General features: G+C 40.7%; 1 protein-coding gene across 6 annotated transcripts in view; it reads right to left on the reverse strand.

Annotated features, from left to right (window-relative positions):
* Positions 1-27,942, reverse strand: part of SIPA1L1 (signal induced proliferation associated 1 like 1) — a 220,616-nt gene that overhangs the window by 88,364 nt on the left and 104,310 nt on the right. For all 6 annotated transcript variants that reach the window (XM_075282868.1, XM_075282870.1, XM_075282869.1 and 3 more), the window contains exons 3-4: positions 19,725-21,503; positions 1,826-1,956 (exon numbers count right to left, since the gene is read on the reverse strand). In XM_075282868.1, coding sequence (XP_075138969.1) covers positions 1,826-1,956; positions 19,725-21,219 — 1,626 coding nt within the window. In that variant the 5' untranslated portion in view covers positions 21,220-21,503. The remainder of the gene's footprint in view (positions 1-1,825; positions 1,957-19,724; positions 21,504-27,942) is intronic.

The raw sequence follows: 27,942 nt of genomic DNA on the forward strand, positions 1-27,942 counted from the left end.
TAGATTTTTTTTTTTAATTAAATGTAATGTACATGATTATGAGGGCGGCCATCTTACCAGAGTATCTCCTCTGTTAAAACAATTTAATGATATGCTTATATGCTTTACAGCAGAGCCATGGCAATAGGCAGCAGTAGACTAGAGCCGAATCATAGATGTCTAAATATACTGTGCAGGGGATGGTAGTATATAGATATTATCTATTGTCAGCATTGGATGCAATGATGGGTCAGTGGTGTTATCTTCTATTGTAATACTGCCTGTCTTGGCCATGGTGTAAATGAAATCATTGCTGCAAAAAAAACAAACAAACAAAAAAAAACAACCCTACAGAACTGGTAACGGTCAGTTTATTATTAGGCTTAATGGCCTGCTTCACTCATTGGGACAACGGAGCTTAAAAGGGGTGTCCCATCAAGACAACAGCCTGACTGTATATGCCCCATGAAAGCACATGTATGTTGTAGACCAAAGGCCATGAGCTCGAGTGAAAGGACTGTCCAGGGTATCCCTCACTATAGCAAATACAGTATTAAAATCTTCTGCAAAATCGGGGTTATTTTTAATAAAACTTGCTCGTCACTGGGAAGGGGAGTTCAAGGTGCTGGAATAACAAGGACAAGCGGATTACTCAAAGAGCTAAAGTTAGTGGTGGGCCTATATACGGTAATGTGTCTGGAGCCCTCCCAGCTTTCCCTCGATGCCAGGGGGAAAAGTGTTGTGTATGTTCAATATCAAAGTGTCTGATCATCTTGATATCAGGTGTATCTGGCGGTGACTACTCCCTGGTCTTCATTAATAACACACGCATTCTCTAGTGAGCCAAGTGTGCATCTGGCTGGGTTGACCGCAAGAAATAGCTGGATGGGATTCTGGCTGAAGTGTATCTCAGGTATTATCAAACCCTATTTGTTCAGTCACAACAAAAATGTGAAAAATGAGATAAGTTATGAAGTTGCAGTATAAAGTACTCCTTTTAGACAGTCGACGATGCTAAAGGAGGTAAAATGTTCGCCAAGCCTGAAACCCTGTATATTTTACCTTGATTTCTGTTGCTTGATAGTCACAATATATCAAGTGCAGCAGTAAATACAAACATCTCTCATTCACAACCCAGAATGTATTACATTGTTTTGTCCATTCAGGTTACACATCACAAAAAAAAGTCGCTCCATTCATCATGATAGACCTCTTTCTTGCTGATTTCTGCAGGTTTCTGTATTTTCAGGGTCAGTTTTTAATATGTTATTTCCACCACAATAGCAAATTCCAAGTATGCCGAGAATGTACCCTGTGGCACTTGTAATGCGCACCCTCTTGTCACCAGAGGAGTAAATATTGATAGAGGGAAGGAAGAAGCAGCTTAGTAGTAAATCCAGATCATACAAAAGATTATACTATACAACAGAATAATCCTGCCAACTAGAGGCTTGACAAATATTTTGGGTTAAAGGGATTGTCCACGTAGTCCATTTTGTAAACTGAACGGGAAAACAAAACAAGCATTACAAGTAAGAACACCCATTGCCTCTTCCCATGCCATTGCTTACAGGGTCCCATGTGGAGAGCCAAGAAATGCCCACTCAGCCAAAGACAGGCAACAGCTGTGATCCACCTCAGTGGGCATTTGTGTGTGCCGAGAGGGACCAGAAAGCAAAGACAATCCCTTTAATACACCACTAGGAAAAACAAGCAAAACATGGTCTTTTTTTTTGCCCATTACCCAGAGGACCCCTTTAAAGAGCTACTGATCTACTAATAAGTGTTTGACACTTCTTTGCATATGGGTGAAATATGGAAGAAAATTGCAGCACAAATACCGTACCTCACTGGTTCGAAAGATGACCCGATAGTTATACTGGGGCCCGTTTTCTTTTGCATCTTCCAGTTTCTCTCTCCGGATACTCACAGCCACTGGACCAAGATTGTCATCTGTCCCAAAGTAATTCCAGTGCTCTGAAAACAAAGGCCACAGCTATGAGTTTACAATAGGCACACAGTTATATTTTTTTTTAATAAAGAAATATAGAAAAACATGATTGACAAAAATATATTTCCTGCAACTGGATTAGTACTGCAACAGGGCACAGCAGTATGAGCATTTGTTACAGAGTACGCCAGAAACAAAAACATAACATAAGATCTAACAATTTTTGGTGCAAAGTAAGACATCTAATAATTGATGTAAAGTTAGACTTAAGTATCTAAAGCTGAACGAGATTTATCACATGGCGCAAGTAGGGCTGGGAAATTAATCACAAAATTACCAAAACCAATGGGGCAATTGTTTCAAGTAAACTTGCTAAGTTTTTAATTCAGTTATTTTGGGTCCATACCATCCTGTCTCACACTGCCACTGGCTAAAGGACATGTCACTAACTGTACACTATCCAATCAGGATTGCTGATATGTGAATAACCCGAAACCAAGATTCTGTGGCAGGACGTGGTATATAAATAGAGGGCCGTGTAACAAGAAAGGGGAGTGTCCTAAAATAATTATTCATTAATTGTAATCGTGGGAAAGAGTTTAATTATAATTATTCCCGATTTAGAGTTATAATCGCATAATACCAAGGATGAGTCAATGTGACAAATTTGGCACATCTGAAGGGTGTGACAACAGGAATACTGTATAAAGTGAGGACACAGTACAGTAGTGTTACAGTACAGGGAATATGCCCACTATGACTTCATAGCACAAAGGTAACACACACAAAAAGATCACTGTGTAAACTATGACATCAGAGTATGAAGAAAAGAATTCTAATGATGTCACTTACAGGTATTAAGATAGAAGCAACGGAAATATTCAGTTTTCCACATCCTGTTCCATAGTTATCACTAACTGCACCCTAAATTTCAGTGGAAATGGACCTCATAGCAGCAGCTTTTCTCTATCACCCTGGTAGTTACTCCCATGATGCATCTTTAACCTGCATGATCTAAGGTTTACTTTGTATAATGTAAGATTAGTAGATCTGCCCCTTTGTCTTTCTACCACTATAGCCTATATGGCTGAAAAATCTCCAGCTATAAATGCCTAACCCATTGCCTTGTTGTATCCATTGTGCACTGACTCCCACTAAAGTCAGTTGTTCAGTTACAAAAAACTATAAGAACATAAATACATTTGCATACAGCCTACACATATAATAAGAGCAGAAAGCAGAAATTAATATAGAAAATAGACTGGTAAATATACTGGAAAATAGACTGGTAATGGATCCCAATTCTGGAAAGTACAAGGATGAGCACACAGGAGACGACTAGAATATGGTATCAAAAAAACATAACACATAGTAGCAATGCTGTCCATGGGAATAGAATATGTCCTACTTGATGTATGATAACTATATTTCCATCTGATGCATAAACCCTATACATGATGTTGCAAAGTGTGAACAGACTTAAGAAGGTGAATAATCTAATCAATTAATAGTCAATTTAACAGAGAGCAGGTTTTTGCATGCACAGGACAGCTGCCCTTTCCCTGCACAGATGCGTTTCCAACAAAGGGCAAAACTCCAGCAAGTAGCCTCCGGCAAACAGAGCAAGTGAAATGTCACACCGACTGTTTTATTAATACTTTATAGGTCAACTCATTAACAAAAAGTTTGATCTCAGTGACTGCCGTGCTTTCAGGATAACCTACCCCCTGCAACAAGGGAGCTTTTTGTAAATTTTTCTCAGAATGCAGAAGTAGCATCATAATGTGAGCCAACAAAAGAAGTTAAAGGCTAATTCCAGTACAACTTTTTTTTTTTTTTAAATAAATGAATAGTATGTGTGAATATAGGAAATTTTGTAATATATCTTTTTAAGGAGATCGGTTTCATTTTCCACTTCTTAAGCCGCTCTACTCCTCATTTTCATGACTGTTTGAGCTTACACACAGAAGTCTATGGAGAGAGAAGGAGGGTGTTGCCGGCCTGTCAACAGCCTTATTCTGTGGAGTTGAGCAATATTCATACTACCAAGGTACAAAACAGGCATTTTGTATCTGAGGGACACCCATTTACACGGATGAGTCATATATTTCATTGTATTAAGGGATCCATGAAAAATGGGTAAAACTAGAACATGATCTGTATTTTGGCATTTCACTAAGTGGTAAGGAAGGCCCCTCTTATAGCTGAGCTATAAGGTTCTCCCTTCTGACAGTGGAGAGATATCTGTAACGAAACTAACAGCACCAATATCTTGAGCACCAAGGCACATACTGGGAGAGCGGACAGTGCGCTGAATTCAGTGTACTATCGGCTTTCAAGTAGTATAAAATACCGCAGAACGACGAAAACATGAAAGGTCCTCTTTAAGGCCTCGTTCACATCTGCGTTGGTAATCCGTTCGGGGAAGTCCACATGGGGACCCCCTAACAGAATACCAAACGCATTGGTAAGCAGTGTACAGTGAATGCACACAGACCCCATAGACTATAATGCGGTCCATGTGCTTTCCACACTGTCTCCGCACAGAACATGCGGACAGAAAAGTAGATCGTCTATGGCGTCGGTGTACTTTCACTGGCACACCACTTGCCAGTGCATTTGGTATACTGTTCGGAGGGGGGTCCGACTCCCCCCGAACAGATTACCAATGCAGATGTGAATGAGCCTAACAGACTTCTATGTAGAAAGTAACTCAGCTTGAAAGCGTTAAATATTTCTTTATTAAGATATATTCCAACATGTCTTATGTTCACCTGTGCTATTCATTTATGAAAAGTTGGTTATAACTGGAGGTTCGCTTGATACTCTCTACAATATATTAGGAATCAGGACAGTTCTATTAAAATGTCATCATGTTATCTTTAGAAGTGATTTAATAAAATATAAAAATAAATAAATTCACTGGAAATTTTTCATGGTCTCTGTGTTGTCTATTTTATGGTTGTCAATAGTCTGTGTCCCATTAGCAGACTGTGTACTTGTTGACCCAACCAGGGTAAACATCACTAAAATACCATGGTCTACACAAACTGCATCTAAACCCCCCCCCCCATCCCTGTAGAACACACAGGAGAGCTAGATTAGCACCATATTAGGATATGTTCACACACTGCAGATTTTAGTGCATATTTTGTTCTGAAAATCATGTTCAATGAGAAAACATGGCAGAATTTTTCACACCCGATCTGAAAAAAGTGACTTGGCACTCCTTGACATGGATTCTGTGCTGACACTACCTGCACAAGCTAAAACCTACATCTAGTCTGCAGTAAAATCTTCAGATAAACTATTTCAAAGGAAACTTTGTATTAGATTTTTTTTTTTTATTTTTTTTTTACAGTGGTTAGCACTGTGGTCTTTCAGTGCTGAGGTCTTGGCCTTGCATCCAACACCTGAAAGGAATTTGCATGTTCTTCCAGTGTTTGCTTGGATGTCCTCCCACCTACCAAAAATATACGGATCGTAGAACAACTAACCCTTGAGGATATTGGGGGTGAGTTCCTACTCCACAACATTCCCTGCACTTTGAGTCCCTTGTGTGAGAAAAGTGCATTAAAAATGTTTGTCATAAACGTAAAAAATGCTGAGAGAATATACTGTCGCCATGTGGCTTTTTGCTGATGTGTTTTATTCGGGCCTTCCTACAGAAAACGAGTAAAACAAAACAACTGAAAAAATGGGTTTTTTTAGAAGAGGAAAAAAATATTATAACTAAAAGATTTGTAAATATTAATTAAATTAGAAAAATTAAATTAGAAACTACAGACCTAAATAAAGTAGCCAAAAACAGAAGGAAAAACACTCCAAAAAAGGAGAACCCCACAGAATCTATGAGGATTCTTTTTTTTTTTCTTAAACAAAAAACAACAAAAAGCAACAAAAAGGAAGGGAATCCGAGACCACGGGTAGAACAATACGAGCCCCAGGGTGTCCAAACCGCTCAAAACTTCTCAACTGTATTGTTTAGAGAAGCTGTGAGGAATTCCAAGCATCTAATATCTTTAATCCGGGCTAAAAGGAAAGGAATTGGAGGTGGCTGGGTAGACTTCCAATGGCGGGCTATAAGGGATTTAACTGCTGCACAAATATACAAAAATAAGATAGAGGGACGAGGGGGGGAGATGGAGGAGGTATACCATAGGGTCCAAAGGAATTATAAGGGAGAAAACATCAATCATCATAGTCTGGACCTCCAACCAAAATGGGCGAATCAGAGAGCAATCCCAGAAAATGTGGAAAAGAGTCCCCGGGGCAGACAAACGCCTTCAGCAGGTAGGGGAAATGCTGGGATTTAAGGTATGGAGGAGGGCCGGAGTATGATACCAGTGAAGAAGAATTTTAAATTGGGTCTCACGGTAGGAAATACAGGTTGAAGATTCATTGGCACGTGACCAGATGATCTGCCACTGAGGTAGAGAAATCTGGCTTCCAAGATCAGAGGACCAACGAGTCATATATCTGTGGATCAGGGGAGACCGTCCCTCCAGAGAGGATAACAGCCAGTAAATGCCTGAAATCAGACCCTTAGCCTCTCATCCATGTGGATTCTTAATATAGTCATATACTGTAAGTACACAGGGCAAAGGGCATCAATAGGTAGCACAATACGGAGCTTTTTTTTCTCTTGCGAGGCCTGTGTGCCTTTGACCTTGTTTTGTTATAAAAGGTCATTAATAAAATCAGAATATAATATATATATATATATATATATATATATATATATATATATATATATATATATATATATATATATATATATATATATATATATATATATATATATATATATATAGTGAGAGAGTGAAGGGTGTGGTCTGGGAAGACAGGTACATTCCAGCCAGGCACCTACAGGGTGTATAGTAAGGATTCACACCAGGGAGGTCAGCTGACTAATCAGGCTCTAATAACAGTCTGTGTGTGAAGACTAGCAGGGTGGCACCACACTGACAGAGCTGAACTGTCCAGACCGGACCTCCAAAGCAGGTACTGTGCCACCCGTTGTTGTTGCCAAGGTGGGAGACTGGTAGCCAGTCTCCTGTATAGTCAGGGAAAAGTTTCCCTGAGTGATTCCCCAATATATATATATATATATATATATATATATATATATATATATATATATATATATATATATATATATATATATGCACAATAACCTAGTCGGCTTGGAAATATACTTAAAAAAAACTAAAGTTCTGTAAGTTTCACCTATGGATCTCTAGCTATTTTGAGGACAAAGGTGTTAAAAGCTTTGGCAGCATTTTCCCTAAATACTTCCTCATCCCCATTTTTTCTCTCTTTCTCGCATCTATATTATTCTTTATTTCCACGTGGGTGGACCCACAATTCGGATGTCATGCTGGTATCAGTCAGATTAGTGAGAGAACAAAGACATAAAGCAGTTTATGAATAGGCCTCGCATACAAAGAAATAATACATCTCGTATGAATGGCTTTAGATGTAGTCATTGTCTAATATATATTTATATCACAACTAAATCTGCAGTGAATATTTTATATAGTGTTGACAGGTCACTGAACTTTTCTAATATTTCTGAAATGTCAACTAGAAAGTCATAGATCAATGTCACTTGCCTCATGATTGTCCATCACACGTACCAGGTCACTGATGTGGACTTTTCTGTCACCTATTTCCAGTCAATAGGTAAACCTTTCAGTTGGTCAGTGGGTTAGTTGAGTGGTCGTAACGTTAGAGCATAAAACGGAGAGCATAAAATGCTCACTGGCGCTCACGGCCAGACTCGGCATGACAGGTTTCCGTCTTCTGCATGCAGAAGACGGAAACCTGAGAACGGAGTGCCGAATGCTGGTGTGAACCCAGTGTGAGTGTCTTCTCTGATCTCCATCAACTTCTGTTTACCCTTCCCTTCTGCAAACACATCTATACACAAGTAATTCGAGACCTATGTCCTGCAGTCTGTCTCAGGACAGATGTTGCAGAATTTTCAGAGTGAAAGTCTGTTTAGTAAAGGGGGGAGCAAAGAAACAGCCTTAGAAGAGCACAAAGCAGCATTTATCTCTGCCAAGATAAATTACAAAAAATGTTATACTGTTCGTACTGCTGATATATGCAAAATTTGTTGAAATGTTAGTGACCATTTACAATTTGTTTCACTATTGTAACTCCTCCAAGATAGTACTGGGTCTCATTTATAAAAACAGTTTGACACCTTGTTGACGGTCAGCCTAATATTTTACTTATAAGGTTCTGCAGCTGCATTAGGTCTTGTATTTTCTTCTTAGGTGTCTTTTCTGGATATTTATATGGTTGTATTTAAAGAGGACCTTCCATGTCCTCAGGGCACATGCGGTTATATATACCGCTAGAAAGCCAATAGTGCGTTGAAGTCAGCACACTGTCGGTTTTCCAGTTATGTGCCACGCCCAGCCATGTGCTAAACAATGAGGAATGTCCCCACCCCCCCACCTGGCAGTACTCCTCCATAGATTAATACTGGGAGGGGGGCGCGGTCCTCACCACTCAGCATCATGGCTGGGCGGTAATGAACGCCCCCTCACAGTACAGTGCTGCGGACAGGCTGTAAGGAAAACACCCTTCTGACAGTGAAGAGCTGTCGGTAAATGCACCAATATCTGTTCCCCAGGGTACATAATGGGAAAACCGACAGTGTGCTGAATTCATTTCCCTGTTGGCTTTCTAGCGCTAGATAAAACTGCATGTGCCCAAGGACATGAAAGGTCCTTTTTAAACAATTTTATTTAGGATGATTATAGCAGTTGACTATAGTTGTACAGCATATATATTGTACTGGTCTAGGCAAATGATATAAATAATTTGCAAAGGTTTTTTTTCTCTTAAAGAAGTACACCCCTTCTCACCACCACCATTCCTTATATACACAATGTAATAACGTAAAAGCATTGTATATCCTTATTCTGTGTGTTTCAGCTATCTTCTGGACATCTTTATTATCCCCTAACAGCTCCTCTATATGCTCCTATTTGGTGCCATTATTCATATCCCCTCTGCAAACCATGTGTGACCTAGTAGTGGGACTTCTATGGCAGTCCTGGTGATACGTTCCTTTTAAAGGTGGATATATTTTAGCCTTATTGTACTCTATCATATAAGTTTGTTCTCTGTCTCAAGCCACACCCAAGTGTGAAATATGATTTACTAGGAATAATGCTAAAGGTCAGAGTCCTTTAAGCCACCACTCCTCCTGTGCATTGTACAATAATATAAATCACTGAACAACCCAATGCAAACCAAATACTTTCTGCATTCTGAACATGAAAGGGATAAAATCAGGAGTCGTCAAAGCAAAGTGTCAGAATTTTAGATTTGAAATATATGGACTACAAAGACCATATTTACTTGGACAAAATATAACTACAAACTGTTGACTGTGAAAAAATGACAACACTTATCCTCTTCAGACAATTCCTATTTGTGATAAAAGATACAATAGATCACAGTGTGTTCCCTTGCAGGGTTCCTTATAAGTCAGCTATAATCTATGGGAAACCAGGCAGTGTCTGTTCAGTTTCCAAACAGAACTACCTCGGAGTAAGTTAAAAGGGTTGTCTGGGTTCTGTGCCATTTATTCTACCAATGACCTATGCATAGGATAGGTCATGAGCATCAGATAAATGAGGGCCTGGCACCCAAACCTAACACCAACCAGCTATACTGGCTGAGCTGTGGGAGGGTCAGACATCTTGCACCCCCAATTAGCTGATCTCAGAAGCTGATACGCAGAGAATGGAGCAGGAAGCAGACAGCTCTCTTCTCTGTGTAGTGACTGAACTAAGTCACTGCAATTTATGTACCATTCAAGTGAATGAGAGCTGATCTGCAGTAACCTGGTCTGGCCAGTACACTGCGAAAAGAGCTGCCATCTGTTGCATTGTCTGTGTAGTGGCTGCTGAGAACAGCAGATTGATGGGGTGTTGGGTGTTGATATTGATGACTTCACATTTTTAGGCCAGAAAATCTACTTAAGGTCAATGTGTCACTACAAAACGACTATGTCAATCAAATTTTTAAAGAATTATTTCCATGTTAACTATACTTAAAAAAAATCCTAAGAATCCTGTTGTTCTGACACTGCCCACTAAGCCGTATAATATGCTGAGACTTCAAGTTTTCTGTGGATTTCTTTGCAACAGTCACCTCACTTTTGAGTACAATGATGATCACAGATAGCAAGGAGACAAAGAATCCACCAGTCACAATAGCAGACTTCACAGCTTAGGGCGAGTTCACATCTGCAACCGGTCTCCGCTTTAGCCAATCCGGCGGGTTTCCGTCTTCTGCCCCGCGAAACTAGACAGGAGACGGAAACCCGCCAGTCAGTTTTCGCCATGGAGAAAAAACCTGTTTGTCCATGTGCATCCTCTGCCTCTCCATGGCGAGTCACTTTGCAAACCCATTCAAGTGAATTGGTTTGAAAACTGACCGCCGATTTCCGTCCCCTGTCCAGTTTTTCAGGGCAGAAGATGAAAACCTGCCGGATTGCCTAAAGCGGAGACCGGGTGCATGTGTGAACCTGCCCTTATCTTCTCCTCTCTACACAATGATCTCAGCCCAGTTCACAAGGCTTGCCTAGAAAAATTCACCATAGAAGGAAATAGGGTCTTCTCCAAACCACTGTGTCTATGGTCCGTGGTGCTTCTATAGGGAACAGGAAGTCACAGAATTGCTTAGGCTTAGTGGCAAAAGTTAGAATCGCTAAATTTTTAAGATTTTTTTAATATAGATATTAATTTTGAAAATCAAATCATCGTCAAAAATTATTTGAAAAAAAACCATGTTTAACATTAAAAAAAAAAAAAAAAAATATCGGAATCCACAGGTAGTAAGAGAGGAAATACTAGGGCTGGAAACTGCCACAACCCTATATGTTTTATAGTAGTATAAAATAAAAAGAAAGCCGTGCAGCTTAAAAGACTCTAATATCAGCAGGCATATAGAGTCAGAGCAGTGAAGGAAAAAGGCTGTAGTTTTAGAAGACATAAAATTTCATTGAGGTCTTTTCGCTGAACAGAACATCAAATAGTAAAATTTTATTTCATTCTTATATTAATACAACTTCAAACCTCTCCAATAAGCATGTGCTTAACCTTGTCATGACCAAGGTGTGGATAATAAAATGAAACATTTTTAGGCCTTATCCACTGTGAGGAGTTGACAAGTCCTTGGCTCATACTGGCCCAGAAAAGGCTGCAGATCCTGCACTTCAAGGCAGATCCAGGGAGTGAGGAGGCGGCGTCTGGGTCTGTCCTAATACTCTGAGTCCGGTGAGACAAAGTTGTGCTTGTTTTGTTCGTGTTGGCTGATAGTAAGTCACACGTATAGTTAATTTATTATTCCTGTTTAGTTAGTTGCTCCGACGAGCAAGATTTTTGTTTTTTATTGTTTTGCCTGAAGTTAAAGCTGCATTTTATTTTGCTCATTTTGTGCATTTAGTAAAGGTTTATTTTCCTGTTTTTTTTTTTTCTAAATTAACTGGTTTCTTGCATATTTTGTGTCCGTCTTTGGTTGGGTCCACACCACTGCTGCTACCGAACTAACTTCCCCACACCACATAGTGGTTGATTTGTCTTTCTCGCAAAAACTGTAATACAACTGCTAATGTGAATAAGCACTAAGTTATGCCATGCTTTGGCACAATATGGTAACTGGTAATAACGCAGCAGAGTGTAGGAAAAAAAATATATACAGTCAATAAATCAGCTGAAGAACCTGATCTCACATACAGTGCTTAGAATGTAATGGGTCTAAGCTCTCACTACCTAAACTTCACCCTATAGACTCTAAGCCAGGCCAAGTCAGATCAAAGCAAAACTTTCTGAATAATTGTTCAAAGGGGCATTAAAACAAAACAAATAAGTGTATTCTAACTGAATACTTTCACAATAATATATTAGACTAGATCAGTGAAGGATGAGCTTTAAAATACCATTTATTTATTTTTTTGCTAGCGTGAGCCTGGCTCTAGATATGGGATAACAAGCAGTGATGCATTCTGCTTTTCAATGTGTGAACCTGGCTTTAGATACAGTATAACAAGCAGTGATGCATTCTGCTTGATAGCATACATAAACACAATGCTAGAGATCTGTACTGAGCTGCCATAAAACACTCGCTTGATCAATTTCTACTCTTGAATATATTAATTTGTGGTTCTTTGCAGGAAAGCTCTGTGGCTGCTCTCCAGACCTCAGAAACCACAATCTTACCAGTATAAAAAGCAGGAACTTCCCATTAGAAGTCCTTGATAAGTGTCTAATTTATCACTGCAGCTCTCTAACAACATGAAAGACTAGAGAGAAACTAAAGGAATCCAAAAATTACACAATTGGAAAGAACTAGACAATGATACTGAAAGTTGGGAGCTTTCTTTCTCAATATAATGGAAAATGTTAAATGTTTTAAAACATTCACAGCACACATACTGTATTGAATAAGAACTTTAAGACAAGTCAGGAGTACACTGAAGAAGATCACTCCTAGCTAAACATATATACCTATCGGTACCAACCTTGGAGAGCTGCCAGCCGAGTTTTAATTGCACCCGAGGAAGGGCGGATAGCCCGAAACGCGTTGTGCTTGTATTTTTAACGAATAAATCTATTGGAAGTAAATAAGCTGATCATTGGTCTTGTACGCACTTTCCCTTATACCTCCACGCCTGATTGGGTTAAGACCCTGAGGGACTCTATTCTTAGCTAAACATATATCTGCCAAGAAAGGGCCCAGGCATACCACCTGAGAAATGAAATCCATATACCCTTGTAAAGCGTGTATATATTCTATTACTTTCCATCAAATCCTATCAATTTTAATTGTACTGACCAATTATGCAATGTGTACAGGGGTGTCCAAAATGTCCCTTGATGGCAGATTAAGGCTAGGTTCGTACCTGTGCCCCGTCTCCGATTGGGGATTAGGTTTCTTTTCGTGGGGTCCCCAAGAGGAAACCTGAAAGCAGGTGTGAACCTAGCAATAAGGGGAAACAAAGAAGGATTGGGCATGATGGATATCAACATGCCTAATCCTTTATTCCCACAGAAGATAAGCCACAGGCAAAGGTGTCTGGCAACGGTTTATAACCCTGTGTCAGAATTTGAACCTGTGACCTGCTGTCTTGCTCAGTGTCTCCTTGCTACCTGAGCTATCAGGCTTGTGGAATCATGGCCTGTTGGACTTCTGTGTGGAGCCTACTCCTGAGGCTCATCAGCTGCTGCTAATGATGGTAACCCGCCCTGTATTAACCTTGATTGGACTGGCTATATATAGGTGACTCTGACACTTCCTGTTTGTGTTGGTATTGTGTTCTGTTTATTCCGGATACAGCCTGAACACCCAGGAGACCTCCTTGCTGGAGATCCTCTTCAGTTCCTTGGAACCTCACCTGCTGGCTGCAAGCTCACCGTAGCTTTACTACAGCTCCTGAAAGACTACAGACTTCTACCTGGTCTTTACTCATCTGCTCTTGGACTACTGCCTCAGACCCCTGTGGGCTATCCACCTGCTTTCTCCAGCCTCCTCTGCATTACCCGACGACTGGACTCCTGATCCTGTACCACTAGTATTGTGACACCCTGTTCGTATGTATGAATAGGAAAAAGGGATTTGGCTACCTTAAAAGGGTTAGAAATTTTATGTTTTACTAAATGGATTATAAATGCCATTAAATGACGTTTAATAAAATATTATTAGAGGTTCAGCACTAAGATCTCACTCTCAGAAGAGTGCAATGTCTGCACAGTGGCCCAATCTAAACATGGCTACTGATGGGACACCATAGGAGCAGACATGTCTATTGGCGTCCACTAGTGACAAAAACACTGCACACGGTAAAATGTGCTTGCACAGTGGGGAAACGGGTGATGGACATGTCTGGCCACTTGTTCCTCTATCTGCTACACTTACAACCTAAATTGTAGCCAAAAGGAGGTTTTAAGACCAGGAGACTCGTGAGATAAAATAGTGATCATAGGACAGATATTAGTCGCCCTCCTCTCAGCAATCCCACTGAATAACCCCATGTCTCTCAATCAAACTGAACCCATAAAGGCTCCACTTAGCAGCACACAATGGAAGGGGAAGATAAACGTCACTTTGAGCTGTTGCTTGCATCCATAATAAGAATATCATAAGAAAATGGATCATTAAGATAAAACGCTGATGTATAAAAATAGAATGTCATGCAAAGGCTCAATACTGAGCACACCGCCCACTTCCAGTGATCCTCTAACTAGTGTGATGCTTGTGCTACAATGTGTCATTAGCTCCTGTCAGAGGTGATATAGGAGGAGGAACAGGTAAAAATAGTATCCGGGGATGGGGAACATGCAGGGCACTCTGACTTGTCTCTGCACAGCCACCAGCTCCTTAAGAGGTTCATGCTCATTTGAAGAAAAACAATAATGACACTTTTCCAGAACATTTCAGACTGATCTGTGACTCAGGAAACCAATGCCATGGTTTTTAAACCTACCATAATATATACGTTCTGGCAGCATGTATCTAGCTACAAGCTACAAGACTAATGTGAGGTACACAGAAAATACTCACATCTTTGTGGAAGATTCTAAGGCACTAAAGAGCTTGGACTGCAAGAAGCAAACCTTCTCTCATATGCTTACTGGCAATTTGTTCTCATAGGATAGATTTACATTTAAAGTTTCTTCCTTAATAGTGAGAGTAAGGCTGGCCATTAAACATTAGCTATATATCCTTGACACCAAGGGTTCACAGGAATGCTCTCTAGGTTTAGGTGGGGTGTCTGGTCTGATCTGCGTCCACCATGTGAGCCTTCAAACTCAGGATTTCTGTTCTATATGCTATGGAATTATTGATAATATTCAGCAAAAAAAACCAAAAAAAAAACACTTGATGCCCAGAGCACATCTGTGTTCGGGCCATTCTGTTCCCCTCTCCGCATGAAAAATGCAGAGAGAAAAGTCCTGCAAAGACCACTTTTCTCTCCGTATTCTTCATGCAGAAACCACACGGGCCCCATTATAGTGTATGGGGTCCTCGGGTTTCCTTAGGTAACCGCTTTTTTATGTGCTTGTGGAGTCCCCAAATGGAAACCTGTGCAAATTAAAGTGGTTATCAAACTTTTAAAAACTGCAGTCTTATCCATAGGACAGGTGATCAATTTCAGATCAGTTAGGGGTCTGACTGCCAAGATCTCTGCAGTTCAGTCGTTTCCCCATGTCAGCACGAGCTGTACTTTTTTTTATTGTGGCTTATTACTGCATCGGGTGTCCCATAGACAGCTACTTTTACATGCACCAGCATAGGTTAACAGCTGATTTGCAGGAGATTTAGCAGTTGCACCCCCACAAACCTAAAATTGATGTTCCATCCTATAGAGTATATCCTGCATGACCTTATGCAGAAGAATTCATTGTATAACACGGATGGAGGGGATAGACGGCAACATTTATTGCATAAACCATGCTTAAACATGGCCATATACTAGACAGAAGGCAGCCGTACATTCATGGTCAGAATAATCGCCTGGTCAGCGACTGTTACGCTGATGTAGCAGTACACCATTCTTTCCATATAGGCTCTTTAAAAGAAAGACTAATATGGAGGAAAATGTCAAACACGGCTGACTTCTTATCAGAGGATGGTGGTGTCATTGGTTCAATGCTAAATTTTACCCAATGAGGGTTCATCATGCTTCAGGTCGTCCATTTTCATTAATCTTGCTCTGTGTGCGGCACCTCTAGTCTGGCATAAGTGCAATGTATGCTGAAAACCCTTGTTTTGTTTTTAAGCAGGGGCTACATGGTAACATCTGGCGCAGGATCGCTGGTATGAAAACCATCTTATTAATTTGCATAGCTTTTAAAGCAAAGCACAATTTATAGCTGTGATTTCACTATTCTAGAGATGACGCTGCCAGCTCTGCATAGCAACAAGGATGCTGCTATAAATATACTGCCAACATTTTCCCATACAAATGAGATTCAGTTTGTTGCTCCCCCCACCCTTATTCTCAAATCGAGAGTCACAAGCCTTTTCTATATGTACATCCATACAGATAAGCAAAGTTCCAGGTATTTTACTTTACTATATTAGTATGACCAAGTATCAGATGGAAACGCATCAATTCAACAATGTGTTTATAGAACAACTACATTCATGGTAATAGGAAAAATCTACAAACCGATCTTTGCCAGTTTTCCAGCATAGATGGGTACGAGTGGGGTACACAGCCCTTTTTCACGCCAACAATACGACACACTGTTTCTTTTTTGCGCTGCTCACGACATTTTACAAAAGTGGGTGGAGACCTAAACAGGCCAGAGTGGGAATGCCTCCGCCCAACAAAATTACTTTAAGGGGGCGTTCACACTTGCACATGGTGGTCAATTTTAAAACTCATTCATTTGAGTGAGTTTTTAAAGCAGACCGCCAGTGTCTGTATGCAGCCTCACCATGGGGAAACCGTTTTTTTTTTTTTTTTTTTGCACGGACACAAAGTTGGACATGCAGGACTTTGTGTCTGCCCCGTTGGGTCCCCCAGTGACCAAAAGTCCCCCAAGTCCTCTCCTAATGAATTGAGCGTCAGTACGAATGCATGTTTGGCACTCCATTCACTGCTAAGGGGCTGCTGGAGCTTACAGTCTCAGCAGAATAAAGCAGTGAACGGAACACACGGATCACACAGGTGAACAGGCGCTCCAACTGCAAGGAGAAGGCTTGAGAATTTTGGTCCCCCATTCTCCTGATCGCTGCAGGGCCTGACAGTTGGACCCAAAGCGATCAGACACTTATCCACTCTCCTGTTTTGAAGGTCATAATATGGACAAAATGTCAGTTTCGCCATGTAGTCCTTCACCTAATCCAGAACAGTGACACCACTGGATCTCCTAGCTTCCTGGTCACTTGCCATAGCACAAAAAGGTTGTTGGCACATATTTATACTACAAAGAACTTGCAGGTCAGGTGGCAGTGACCACATGAGAAATGTCAAACTCTGAAGTGTGTCATTTTGAGTCTGTATATATATATATATATATATATATATATATATATATATATATATACACACACACATATATATATTTATTTATTTTTTAACCAATATACATTGCACAGGTCTAGAAAGAATTCAGTAAAAAGACTGTCAATACTAGGGCGAACATTTTGATAAATGTAAGATCTATTTTCCTCTTAGGGCTAGTTCACACGTGGGCAAAGGGGAGTTTTTTGACAGCGGATTTCGCTTCAAAATCAGCCCCTTTACAATGGAGCCCTATGTGAACAGCTAGCTTTTTTTTTCCGCTAGCTTTTTTTTCCACTAGCTTTTTTTTTCTGCTAGTTATTTTTCAGCTAGCAGAAAAAAGAAGCGACATGACCTTTCTTCAGGCGTTTTCCGCCTGAAGAAAGCAATAGAAGTGAATGGGAGGCAAAAACAGTGCAGGTTTTTTTCACCGCTAGCGTTTTTTTTAGCCCATTCACTTCTATGGGAGGGGAAAACAGCCTGGCTTTTTTTGGAAGCGGTTTTTACAAAAAAAAGCTCCAAAAAAAGCCTGGCAATGTCAAAAAAAAGCTTCCTAATTAGGAAGCGGTTTTTTTCAGGACCAAAATAAGCCAGGAGGTTTTTACGTGTGAACTAGCCCAAACTGGTGACACATGAGATTAAAGGTGGAGCCTGCGGATTTCAATGGCACCTACCTACCATCTAACGTGTATAGGGCCTTCAGGCAGCAAACATGAGGATTTTTTGAGGGGGGATTCCAACATGTCTTATTCTTTTTGGGACATAAGTCTTTCACTTTCCTGTCTCCCCAATATGTAAGCCATATGCACATATTTAGGAGGAGGTTCATAGAAATAGTTGTCAACAAACAATTGTTTAAAGAGGACCTTTCACCATATCTGGGCACATGCAGTGTTATATACTGCCAGAAAGCTGACAGTGCGCTGAATTCAGCGCACTGTCGGCTTTCCCGATCTGTGCCTGGTGTAAAGCGCTATCGGTCCCGGTACCGTAGCGCTTTACAGTCAGAAGGGCGTTTCTGACCATTAGCCAGGAACGTCCTTCTGCCTCGCGGCGCCTATCGCGCTGTGCTGTGGAGCGGGGAGGAACTCCCCCCTCCTGCTCCTGATAATGCTAGTCTACGGACAAGCTGTGTGAGCAGAGGGAGGGGGCGTTCCTCCCGGCTCCACAGCACAGCGCGATTGGTGCCGCGAGGCAGAAGGACGTTCCTGGCTAATGGTCAGAAACGCCCTTCTGACCATAGAAGAGCTACGGTACCGGGCCGTAAGCTCTTCACACCGGGCACAGATCGGGAAAGCCGACAGTGCGCTGAATTCAGCGCACTGTCAGCTTTCCAGCAGTATATAACACTGAATGTGCCCGGATATGGTGAAAGGTCCTCTTTAAAGGGATTCAATCATTAAAATGCCATTTTTTGTCCCTAACCCGTAGGAATAGCCTTAAGAAAGGCTATTCTTCTCCTACCTTTAGATGTCTTCTCCGGGCTGCCATTCGGTAGAAATCCTGGTTTACTTCTGTATGCAAATGAGTTCTCTCACAGCACTGGGGAGGTCCCCTGCACTCAAACAGCACTGGTGGCATCCCCAATGCTGCGTGAAAAATCACCACCACCTCTATCTTTCCTTTCCTTGTGACTTCTGATGCTGGCTTCAAACTTCGGGCATGCACAGTCGGCTCTGCCCTAGGCCCGACGGCAGAGCCAACTACGCATGCCCACGGAAATTTTCCTGTGACCGCTTACACAGTAAACTAGCGTAAAAGACCATTTTCTTGAGGCTGCTTACACAGTAAGCTGGGGTAAGCGGCCACAAGGAAATGGCCACGGGCATACGCAGTCGGCTCTGCCCGAGGCTTGATGGCAGAGCAGACTGCGCATGGCTAGAAATTTGAAGCCAGCATCGGAAGACGACACAGGAAGACGCCGTTCCAGGCGAAGATAGAAGCGGCGCAGAGAGTTCTCTCGCAGTATTGGAGACGCCCCCAGTGCTGGTAGAGAACTCATTTGCATACAGAAGAAAACCGTGATTCCTACCGAATGGCAGCACGGAGAAGACATCTAAAAGTATGAGAAGAATAGCCTTACCTACCGCGTCTTCCTATGTGTTAGGGACAAAAAAATAGCATTTTAATGAATGAACCCCTTTAACAACAACCTAATGTATATGTACAAGCCTTATGTTTTCCCTCCTTGTATTACAGTATGTATGGCATAACATATAGTAGAAAAAAAGAGTTTTGAAATACATTTTTATTTTGCAATAGAAGCAATCCTATTTGCCTATAGTCCAATTTCTCAGGACTGAAGATATAAGAGGAATTTATCCAACATCTGAATTATATTACCCAAAATTATAGCACACACTAAGGGGTAAAAAGCCTGTAGTGCCAAAATCTATAGAAATTATGTAAGGGCAGATATAGATAAGTAGATCATTTGGTCTACGTGCAAAATCTGGTGCCAGGCTAAACTTAAATAACTGCAAGTCTTCTTTGTTCCTTGGAGTTTCTCAACCAAAACTAATTAAAGACTTCTTAAACACCATTAGATTAGTTCAGAGCATATTTAGAACAAGGAGCACGATACATATCTTCCAGAAGCTACCACCTTACAATGATTAAAAATTTTAAGGACAACCCATGGTTAATGAGTGTGTTCTTCACTGAAAGAAATTCATTTAACACATGGCTGAGCACAAAAATCAAAGAGACAAAAAAAACTGCATAAAAATCATTTAAAAAATATGCAAAACTCACCTTTTTGATAGAAATATTTCCGATAATAGTATGCACCAAGGTCTACATGTTCAACAATATATCTTTTAGCTCTGTCAATATGTAAAACCAAATTCTCCTTGGGGACCTCGAGGACAGCCAGTCCTGCATTTGCACAGTGTGAACTCATTGTCGACTCAAAAGAAGAATTTTCACAGCCGGAAAAAGAGCCAGAGTTCGATTTGGACAGACTGACTTTCTTTTCTCCTTCACCTCCCATTTCGTTACGGAAGTATGGGCAGCTCATTACCAAATCATTGCTTTTGTCATCTCCTTGGTCGACATTCATATTCTCTTTTGAGTTTAGATCTTCGGTGCTACCAGTAGGAGAATTGAAGCTGGAGGAGTGTGACAATGGTCCAGCAGCCAGAGAAGCGGCCGCGGCAGCTGAAGCTCCTGTGGTGGTGTTTCGTCGCTTGATAACGTTATGTCGGTTGATAACAACTTCGTTCAGATCAAACAATACACTCTGAACATCGTAATGAGCAAAACATTTGGGGCATGTCCATGGTTTAATACTGTCATCAGAACGACTGTCCTCAATGTCTCCTGGTTTTCCAAGCTCTCCTTCTGCTTTTGCATTTCGAAGCTTTCGGAAAATGGAAGAATCTCCCGTCTCTGATTTGGAGCGTCTCTTAAGTGGTTTGTCTCGGTCTTTGAAGGCCCGGTGGCCATCTCTCTGACCATCTATAACATCCAAAGAGAATCCAGAGCCCCTACTGCCACTACTAAGTAACAATTCACTCAGCTTTGATGGACCATGTCCACGATGATCTGATTTCTCATTTTTATATCCCTTTATTATATCAAAGAAACTATCACTTGATGTTCCCTGTTTGTCTATTGAGGAGGTGCTACCATATTCTCTGTGGAGTGATGATCCGGTTTTAAAAGTCGGTGACATACACTCTTCAAAGTTATCCATATCAAACTCACTAATTGTAATATCACTGTTACTCCGTTGCCTTATTCTGCGGTGAACTTTCCTCGGGGAACTACCGCTGGAGTAACCTTCAGGAGACAGAAACCTTGAATCTAAACTTTCGGCCTGTCTTGTTTTATTCTTAAGTGTGTTCTGAATACTTTTAAGCATAACAGAGTCACTAGAATTCATACTAGATGTACTTACTTGACTACTGGGACTACTTTTAACAGACATTGTTTCTATACTGGCTGTCTCAATATCCTGACTAGTTCTACTTATTTCTTTTACATTTTCTTTCCTAGGGGGCCAGTCCGCAATGCGTGCTCTAACACCCATTTTAGGTACACCTGGTGTAGCAGATATGTGGTGGGAGCTCTCACTGCGTGGTGGTCCTACGGGAGACATGGCAGAAGAACCTAAACTACCATTCTGTGACCTAAAACGTCTCATATAAAAATCATCAGAACGAGCCTTCGGTGGTCCATCCGGTACAGTCGATTGAGTCCCACTTGCAACGGACCTTTCAGTCTGGGACCTTTTCAAACTGGTCATGATCTGAAGAAGTGCTCAACTTTAGAAAATTCCAAAGTAAAACGCGTCCATCTTTATTCTTTGAAAGGACAATGTTCCCCTGGAGAGAATACTCCAGAGAACACACTGGTTTCATGAGATCTGCCAAGTTAGAAAGAGATACTTATAATAAAAAATTTTGGGGGAAACTGATCACTAATTCACGGAAAATTGGAGATGAGAAACATAGTCTTTGCTTAATATCCAGATGAAAGTGATCTGGTGAAACATCATGACATTAATCCCAAGCTCTTGATGAAATAAACCTGAAAAACAAAGGAAAAGTAGAGTGTAAATATGAAATATTTGCATGGATAAATAATATATTTTAACAAACAAAACTACTCCTATATGGTCATAAGCATTTATTTTAATATAGAAAAATCTTGAGATGGTTACTGAGGCTGTGTTCACATCTGTTCTGGAGGAACATCCGTGGCAGATTGTCAAAAATGTTGGACAAAACAGTGGACCATACTGCTGCACTTTGTCTGGGAAAATATCAGCTGCCATGACAATAACCTGACTAGTCTGGCACTGCCGTCATTTTAACTGATCATGTGCTGATAACGATACTGGATTCCAAAGCAGAATTGCAAAATCCGAAATTTGACATAAATGGAAACAAAATTCTGTGTCTTACCCAACCATAAGACTTTTGATTAACAAAGTGACAGTATTATGTAATATCTTGCACAAGTTTGCAATATTAGTATATAAGTAGCATATTTATGGAGAGATCCCATGATAGGTAAGAAGCAATACCATTAGAAATTAGAGGCAACCATTACTCTAAACCACTGATTCCCAAACGGATTACAATATCGGAGGCCCTGATAAATATTCAATCTCCTGGGAAACCCATAATGCCATCCCTAACTCAAAGAATCTTTGTAAAATCTTCTACATTTCTTGTCCAGCACTAGGTCTTGGCTCAGATAAGTATACTAGTTTGCAAAGAATCCTTCAATATATCAGTTCACCTCCCTTATTGTAAAATTGACCGGCCTTATTGCTGGGGAAGAGACTCTCTAAGCACCAAATACGGTAGATGTCACATTTTAGCCACAAAAATTACCCATAGAAGTTTGGATTTGTCCCCTTTTCACAAAGCATCATTGTTCCAAATTTGACGGCAAAAATGGAGGTTTATTAGTTATCTTCTTCCTCAATTAATTGCACCTAATATTACATAGACACAAGTATGCCAATTGCTCCCAATTATGAAAATATCTCTAGGCAAATTTCTGTGTATTCATAAAAACCACAAGAACTGCCATGCAAAGTAAAAGTAAATATCACAAAGCAAATAACCAACCACTGGCTCATGAAACAGAAAAGGAGTCAGGCCTTATTCACACGTCTGTATTTTAAGGGCTGCATTTGTATCCATTCTTTTCCATGTATTAATTCACACATCCGTTTAAAGGGGTTGTTCAGGGACTTTAGATTCATTTACCTAATCTGCTGGACTCTTGGGGTTTCCAAGTCACATGATCGGAACCAACGTTCCAAACACCAGGTTGCTCCCTCCCCATCGTCCTCTCTTGATCTCACAGGTACTGTGCTATGTTGGAGGGCTGACTGAACGAGATTTATCAAGGACATCAGGACATACAGCATCATACATACATACATCCAATGTGCATTCAAATGCATTTCAGAGAACACTACATGATGGGGATTACAGTGATGTAGATGAAGACAAAGACACTGTAGCCAAACATCTTAGAATGTAATAGCGTGGAAGACTTTGCTTTTTATGTCAGGGACTTCGTACATGCTATAAACGTTCTCTGCCATGGGCAAAGACGCTTCGCAACCTAGCAGCTCCTAATCACACCGCTTCTGTAGGAATTAAGACCAATGGATTTTAGAAATGCTTGCCATGACATTCAGTAAGAAAACCTTGTCACTCCAAAGCCATTCAAGACAAAGATACAATAGATTTCTCAGTAACAGCGCTTCTGTATTCAGGCTTTACGGTTGACTAGTTCAGAAAACCCAAGAGACTGAACTCGAGACAATGGCAGCATATAAGATGGCTGGGGCAAACAAAAGACATACTTTAGCCTCCTTCTATGAGAAGTTCTTCACTGGTAGCTACGTGGCGCTGTCCTAATAAAATGTGCATTGTGAAAACATCTCTACTTGTACAAATCGCAGTGAAACCAAATCACGATAATGACTAGTTAACTACAATGCAGAATATGGAAATGCATTGGGAAGGTCTATGCTAAAGCTGGACCCACGCCATGTCAATTAGGCTACATAAATTATAGAAGGCTCCTAGGCAAGTTGTTTATTCGCCATCTTTATTCCTACTGTAGCAGAGACCATAGACAAGCTGAGCAGATCTATGGAATCAAGCACCAGGATCTTAAGGATATAACAGCAATCTGTAAGTAGTTGTGCTACTATTCCACATCTGTGCCTTAAAGGGTTTGTTTATGGAACTGTAAAAGATAGTGGATAAGTGTCTGATTGTTCAGGCCGTTCAGTTGGGACCCCGACCGATCGTGAGAAAGGAGGTACTGTGTGATGTGAGAATAAAAAAGGCGGTCTGTCACATATGTCTGACGTAGGTTCCATAAACTGTATGGGATTGCCAAATATTGAGCAATCCCTGTCAACATTATCAATATGGGGTTCCAATAAAAAAATCTGTCACCTATAAGTCTTGTTTGTGCAAAGACCTCATTAAGGGGGCATTCACACGGAGATACTGCCGAACACTTCCCATTCACTTCAATGGGAGTGCTTGTAACAGCGGCGTTTACGAGCGCTCCCATTGAAGTGAATGGGAAGTGTTCGGCAGTCTGCCGTAACGCCGGCGTGTGCGGATGTGATACACGCCCGGCGTTACTCCGTGTGAATGCCCCCTAATAATAGTGGCTAAATCCAGGGGAGAGGCCATCGCAAGCCCTAGCGCACACTGGAAGGTTGATCAGACCTGCCAAAATTGTCAGGTTGGGTTGGCATAATCTAATGTGTATGGCCTCTTGTATTCTGGGACTTCTCCATTTAGTTTTAATCTTGCACTTGTATAGGGATTTCCTTGAAGAAACAGATTTACTATTAGCCAAAGGCTCTGGCACTATAGTGATAACACACATCCCACACACAGGGGCAACATTTTTGGAGGAAAAACCCATTTTTAATCTCAACATTTTTAAGACATTTTAAATCATGTGGAATCTATTTTCACAGTTTTTATTGCTCTATTTTGCTTTTTTTGTCTATGGTTATGATTTATTGGAGTCCCCTTTCCAAAATTATAGAAGTTTACACTGCCAAGAACTCATGGTCTATTACTTTTGAGATTTTAACAAAAAATAAAAAAAATAAAAACCTAACTTAAAATACAAAATTATTAGATGTCTTGTTATTCTAGTCTTATTACCCAACTGTAAAAGTTGTCCAATTTTTTGTGCTTCCATAACCATGTTTTAGTACTTGTTTTCTGATCTAAACACAAAAATGGACCTATAGAAGAGATCTGTATAAACAATAAAATATCAAGTTCATAGATTTTAATTTTGAATTAAAGGGATCCTATCATTAAAATGCATGCGTGCAAGCAGCCACAAAAAAAGTGGCCGCACGCATGTGCAGTCGGCTCTGTTCGAGGCCCGAAGTTTTACCCCCAGCGCCGGAAGAAGTCGAGGGGAGAGACCGTTCCAGAAGAAGATGGAGGCGTCGCTGGAGATTTCTCTCGCAGCATTGTGAACGCCCCCAGTGCTGTTTGAGTGCCGGGCACCACCCCCAGTGCTGCGAGAGAACTCATTTGAATACCAAAGAAAACAGGAATTTCTTCCGAACAGCCGCGCGGAGAAGACATCTAAAGGTAGGAGAAGAATAGCCTTTCTTAAGGCTATTCCTATGTGTTAGGAATAAAAAAACAACAGCTGTATGTGAACAAAGTCTAAGGGCTTGACACAAATTGCAATAAAGCAGGAATAATATAGCACACAAAGTCCACCTGGACACCTATGGACAGCAATATCCTGCAGGAGTGCCTGCATAATTCTCTAGTGAATCCTTCATTGCATAAAACATAGCAGGACTGCACTTATATTATATAAGTCGTAAGGGCAGGCATACATGAGCGCCATAAGTGGATCAATGACCAACCTGGTGACTGTTGTATCTACGCTAGCTAAATTACATGAGACATCTGTGACTGTTGTAGACCTGAATCACACTGGAAATCAAGTGAGAACTGAGCTTTTTAATGGATTATTGAATATCTCCATTATGTTTACACAATACTCAAGGATATTGGTCAATTGGGAAGGATAACTGGTGGTCCAATATACAGCAATTTTCTACTGAAAACCGGTTACATAAAGCTTCAAACAACATAAATAAGACCCAAGTAAGGAACTTAGTGGCTATGCTCTCTCCAAATGTTTCATCCAGGAATCCATGCCAAAATATGATTAGATTTAATTAAAGTGGGCTTCCCTCTACAGTAACTTCACTCCCATCCACAAGAAAGACAATAACTTGCAAATTGGGGGAAGGGGGGAGAAGGGGGATTTCAACCACCGGGTTGTCCTGCTCATAAAAGTAACTTTTTTTTATGTGTTTAACATCTAAAGACAAGCCACTTACTAGTATACATAAATTAAAAGGGGTATCTTGGCTTTATCAACTGATGGCCTATCCTTCAGACAAGATCAAATGAGGATCAGTGGAGGGGGGCATACCCTGAATGCTGCAGTCTCTTCAAACAGCTGACTGATCCTAGGTATCAGATCCCCTTCATTTGATGACCGATTCTAAGGGCAGGACTGTCATTGCCGATGCATAGACAGAAAGGGGGGCATTGAGAGACAAGTGAAACGGTTTGGCCTGGAACGGAAAAAATGGGAATTGGGAAAACTTTGTTAATTCAGGTATATCAGGCTGGGCTCACGCCAGCGCTTGAGTTCAGTTCGGGGGTTTCTATCCCAAGCCCGCATTTTTCACTCTTTTCAGCCAGAAACCCGGAGGACTCCATTATAGTCTATGGGGTCTGTGGGTAACCTTTTTTTTTTTTTTTTTTTTTTTTTAAAGAGATTAGGATTTCGTTTGGAGGGTTCGCAGACCTCCCAAATGGAAACCCAAACACAGGAGTGAACCTAGTGTAAGTGGTATCTCCTTCCATTTGTAACGATAACTTATTTTGAGCTGGGCAACCCTTTAAAGTGCCAATATGTTCCTAAATAAATAGAATGAATGACCAGACCTACCTTGAGTAAACAGTACAAGGTCTCAGTAAGTCTGAACAACTTCCTACAAAACTTAAAACAAATTGAGCATGATCTCTTTTTCTGCTTAGATCATCAATTAAGCAGATTTACTACAAAGTGGTGGGCTTTGGGACATTAACTTATCTAAATCTACAGGTCTGTCTGCAGAGTAATAAAAATTCCACACGATTAAAGGATATTTGTGCAGCATGAAAGTTAATTACTATCAATTATGCAGCGCGCCAAGATGAAACAGACTCTAAGCCTCTGACCAATGCACTGGAACTAGCTGTCCTGAAAAGAACTTTAAAGAACGATTAGAGCTAATACGGCCAATTAAAATCTGCTTGTTGATTGACCAATGTCATTAGCTAATAAACCAAAGACCAATGTCAAACCTGGTCTCGGAAGAATACCGTATTAGGCCAAGTTCACAACGTTATTTGATGTACGTTGCTCTCATCATGTGACAGATGAGAGCAATAGACATTAAGGCTAAGGCTCCACGTAGTGAGCCACAGCAAAAAGAACGCTGTGGGGAAAACCATGCATCAAGTTATCTTTCCTGCAGCACTTTTCACAAAAAAATCTGCAGTTTTCCTCGGCAAACTTTCTGCTTCCATTATACCTATGTGGAAAACGCCAACATTTCCGTAGGTATTATTAACAAGCTGCGATTTACACAAATACAACAGGTTTTGAAATCGCAGCATGTTCGCTGTGGATATTTTTCTGCAATGTGTATATGGGATTAGCCAGAATCCCGTCCACTTTGCAGGTACTGTAAAACCACCAGGGCTAAGTTGTGGCAGTTACATTACGTGAGGCACCAGCCTAAATGACAAATGCAGATGGCAATGTTTTAAAGTTCAAGCAAGTTCAAGCATAGCAGAGGAATTAACTGAAACTCACTTGTGATTATGATGGCCAGCCACAACCTGTATAGGCAACCTTATGCAACAGTATATAAAGCAAGTCGTACAATATTAGTATAGCAGGATTGATTAAATTCAGTGGCTGTAGAAGAATACCTTTAGGTGCTGTGTTTCCTTATATGCACAGGTGCACACTTACAGTATATATGTAATGACAATGCTGCCAATGGTAGATAGGGGTCTTACTTTGCCAGAGATACAGGGAAGAGTTGTGTTAGATAAGTGCCTGTTTTCCTTTGGAAGTGTACTACTGTGTAGATGTCTGCTGAATCTCCAAGTATTAACATCCTTCGACAGTATGGGAAGGTATAACATTCTAGGCAACCCTTGAACCTCACTGAACTAGGGTTGATATCCACCAACCAACTGGAAAGCCAGACCCACTCCACAAGCTGAGTATAACAGTGATTTATTGAATAATAATAATAATAATAATAATAATAAATAATATTATTATTATATATCCCTCGGCATACCGGAAACGTCATTCAGCAAATCAGAGACTGAAGAGAGTCATCACCGTGACCAGTGAT

The sequence above is a fragment of the Leptodactylus fuscus genome, chromosome 7, assembly GCF_031893055.1.
Source record: "Leptodactylus fuscus isolate aLepFus1 chromosome 7, aLepFus1.hap2, whole genome shotgun sequence".
NCBI lineage: Eukaryota > Metazoa > Chordata > Amphibia > Anura > Leptodactylidae > Leptodactylus > Leptodactylus fuscus.